This window comes from Agrilus planipennis, unplaced genomic scaffold (genome assembly GCF_000699045.2).
Source record: "Agrilus planipennis isolate EAB-ADULT unplaced genomic scaffold, Apla_2.0 scaffold263, whole genome shotgun sequence".
Lineage (NCBI taxonomy): Eukaryota > Metazoa > Arthropoda > Insecta > Coleoptera > Buprestidae > Agrilus > Agrilus planipennis.
The window spans coordinates 394220-396696 of NW_020442449.1; the positions used below are offsets into that span (position 1 = coordinate 394220).

Genomic DNA, 2477 nt, shown 5'->3' on the forward strand with positions numbered 1-2477 from the left:
TGGTTTGTCCAATGTTTCATACACGTGTCTTATAATTGTGTACTGATTATTCAATATACTTCTGCATTTATTTCTGACTGTAAATCCATGAGGTTAAACAGTTCTATTGATTGACTTTTTGAAAAATTTAGCAGCTTTTTTGGATACTTTAATAATAAAAGGCGTATAGATAAGGCTTTACCATTTATTATGCAAATAGTAAAATCGTTATTTTAATATTATAAAATATCTGTTTTCAATAGAATATGAGATCAATGAAGAATAAAATCGATGAGTGCAAACCTATAATATAATATAATAAAAGCTTCTGTTAGTGCACTGATATAATAAACAACTGTAAACATCATAAATATTACAAAATTTCCTAGGATTAAAATCAGTAAAAATAATAAACATAATTAAAAATCTTATTTCTTAGGTGCAATAATTCCTTCCAGTTGTATCTTCAACTGTTGGTTCGTCTTCTTCAAGAACGTCACTTCTTCGTTGTGCTTTCTCTCTTCTGCTTCCCTTATTTCAGCTGCTCGTCTTTCATTCTGTTCCGATTTCTGTTTCAATTCAGCCAATTGATGCTCCAGCTCCAATTTTTCTTCTTTCAGTTTTTCAATATCTTCTTGCAAGTCGTATTTTCCCTGTTCCGATTGCAGAGCTTTCCTCATACCGAAGGCCACACTGCTGGTGTAAAGCGACTGGTAAGCTTCGACCGTCATCTTCATCTCATCGCGTATCCTCAACAGGAGAAGACCTCTTTCGGTACAATTGACAGTTACTTGTCTTATCAATTCATCAAAACACTGAGCGTAAAGCTCTCTTCTGATCGGGCAGATTCCGGTTTCACGAGCTTGACGCTATAAAAGGGGTAAATGATGAGCGGTGAAATTGTAATGCTAATCAGGGGCGGTTTATGTTTGTAATTTATCCCAAAGCTAGAGTAAGTTAAATTCAACAGAACACGACCAGGCTACTTTTGCGTTTAGTAAATATCTAGACATGGCCTAATGAACGCCACCTGTGGAGATTTACCAGTAACTATGAGTTCATTACTGTTACAGGAAATTCACATGTCAATACAGTGTATCTTAATGAAAATGTAGATGTTTGAGAACTTAGAGGGTATTATAAATGTAAGTTTATATTTTTTATATAATTGCTCCCGAATTGGATTAAAAAGAAAGTTTTGTTTGGGTACAACTTGAGTAGAAATTGGTCATTAATTAGGTAAATGTTGTTTCGCATGAATTCAGACGTATTTTGCTTTAAATTAGAATGTTTAGAGTTTGGAGAGGTAAAGCGGTTGAGAACGGAAAGTGATAGGGGGGTCGGAAAGTTAAGGTAATTTAGAAGGAGTCCGTATGGGAGGGCCCCGTATAATGTGTCTACGGGGAAGCACAAGACGGAAGCATTATGCATCAAAGGGCGTAGCAAGACGTCCCCTTTATTTAAATAAACAACGCGAGGGTCTCAAGAACAAGATTCAATTGAATAAATTTCAAATAAGCGTCTAAATAATTGACCGATAAATAGGAAACTCAAAATAAAAAAAGTGCAGCACCAGGAATATTCACGATTCAAAATTGGCAAAGCCCGCAATAAATTATCTGTGAGCTAATGGAGGACAGACACTCTACGATACAAAAAAATTTATTTTTGTTACTATAGGAAGAAAAGTCTTCCACTAACACCGGGGGTAATTAAGTCATTAAACAGGTACAACGTGTAATCACCTGTAAGAGTTTCATGTCGAGGGACTCCTGCAGATTGACTACGTCCAGGCGTGTGGCAGGCGTCGTTGACACCCTCTGTCGCCACAATTGACCCTCTTCCTCCCATTCGCGGGGTGGTAAAATGCTGTTAAGTACTTCTTCAGTTTCCCGCTTAGCGTCCGCTGTGAGAGGGGCGGTTTTCGGCCTTGGCGATTTTTTGTCGGCCCCTGCCAGTGGTGCTTTCTCATCCTGTTTGGTCACTAGTTCGGGATTATTGTATTTGACGAGGGAATCGGGAAAAGGCACGATGCGTTCTGCCATTTTCGATGAAGCGTCACGATGGTCCACGACGTCTGGGACTATTTGCGCCGGCAATTGACGTGTGTCAAAATTAGACGCGGACACTGACCTACGGGAACTCTGATCCCGATTTTTTGATGATATCGTTTTGAAAGGTCTTTTCACGGCCATCTTTCACGAACGTTTTGTGCCGATAGAAGTAGTTGTTGTCAGAGAACGGTTGTTTGGTCGATACCTTTCGGTGTATTATAGATACTGTTCGTTTCAACAAGTTAGAGATATGCCCCTTCCGTTTATTAGGATACGCAGTAGCATAATTCGAAATTCAATCATATTTGTCTGCGGAGCTCATTTTTCCACCGATCATCGAGCGAGACTAGACAAAAGTGTACAGTACCATTTGCAAATTATTTAAACTGCCTCGTTAAAATTTAAGAATATGCTTTATTTAAAAGCATATTTAGCCAAAAATAA

At 38.2% G+C, this 2477-nt stretch overlaps 1 protein-coding gene across 1 annotated transcript; it reads right to left on the reverse strand.

Annotated features, from left to right (window-relative positions):
* Nucleotides 1–247: 247 nt before the first annotated feature.
* Nucleotides 248–2089, reverse strand: LOC108740056 (33 kDa inner dynein arm light chain, axonemal). Its single transcript, XM_018474238.2, has 2 exons — nucleotides 1725–2089; nucleotides 248–848 (listed from the first exon to the last, which is right to left on the reverse strand). The coding sequence occupies exons 1-2, from the start codon at nucleotides 2022–2024 to the stop codon at nucleotides 408–410; spliced, it is 741 nt and encodes a 246-aa protein (XP_018329740.1). The 5' UTR covers nucleotides 2025–2089; the 3' UTR covers nucleotides 248–407.
* Nucleotides 2090–2477: the final 388 nt, after the last annotated feature.

Excerpts from the sequence above, each read along its gene's own strand:
- LOC108740056 (XM_018474238.2), bottom strand. The coding sequence starts at position 2,024 with ATGGCAGAACGCATCGTGCCTTTTCCCGATTCCCTCGTCAAATACAAT. Across the intron at positions 849-1,724 it reads TCGACATGAAACTCTTACAG|CGTCAAGCTCGTGAAACCGG; the intron begins GTGATTACACGT and ends CCCCTTTTATAG.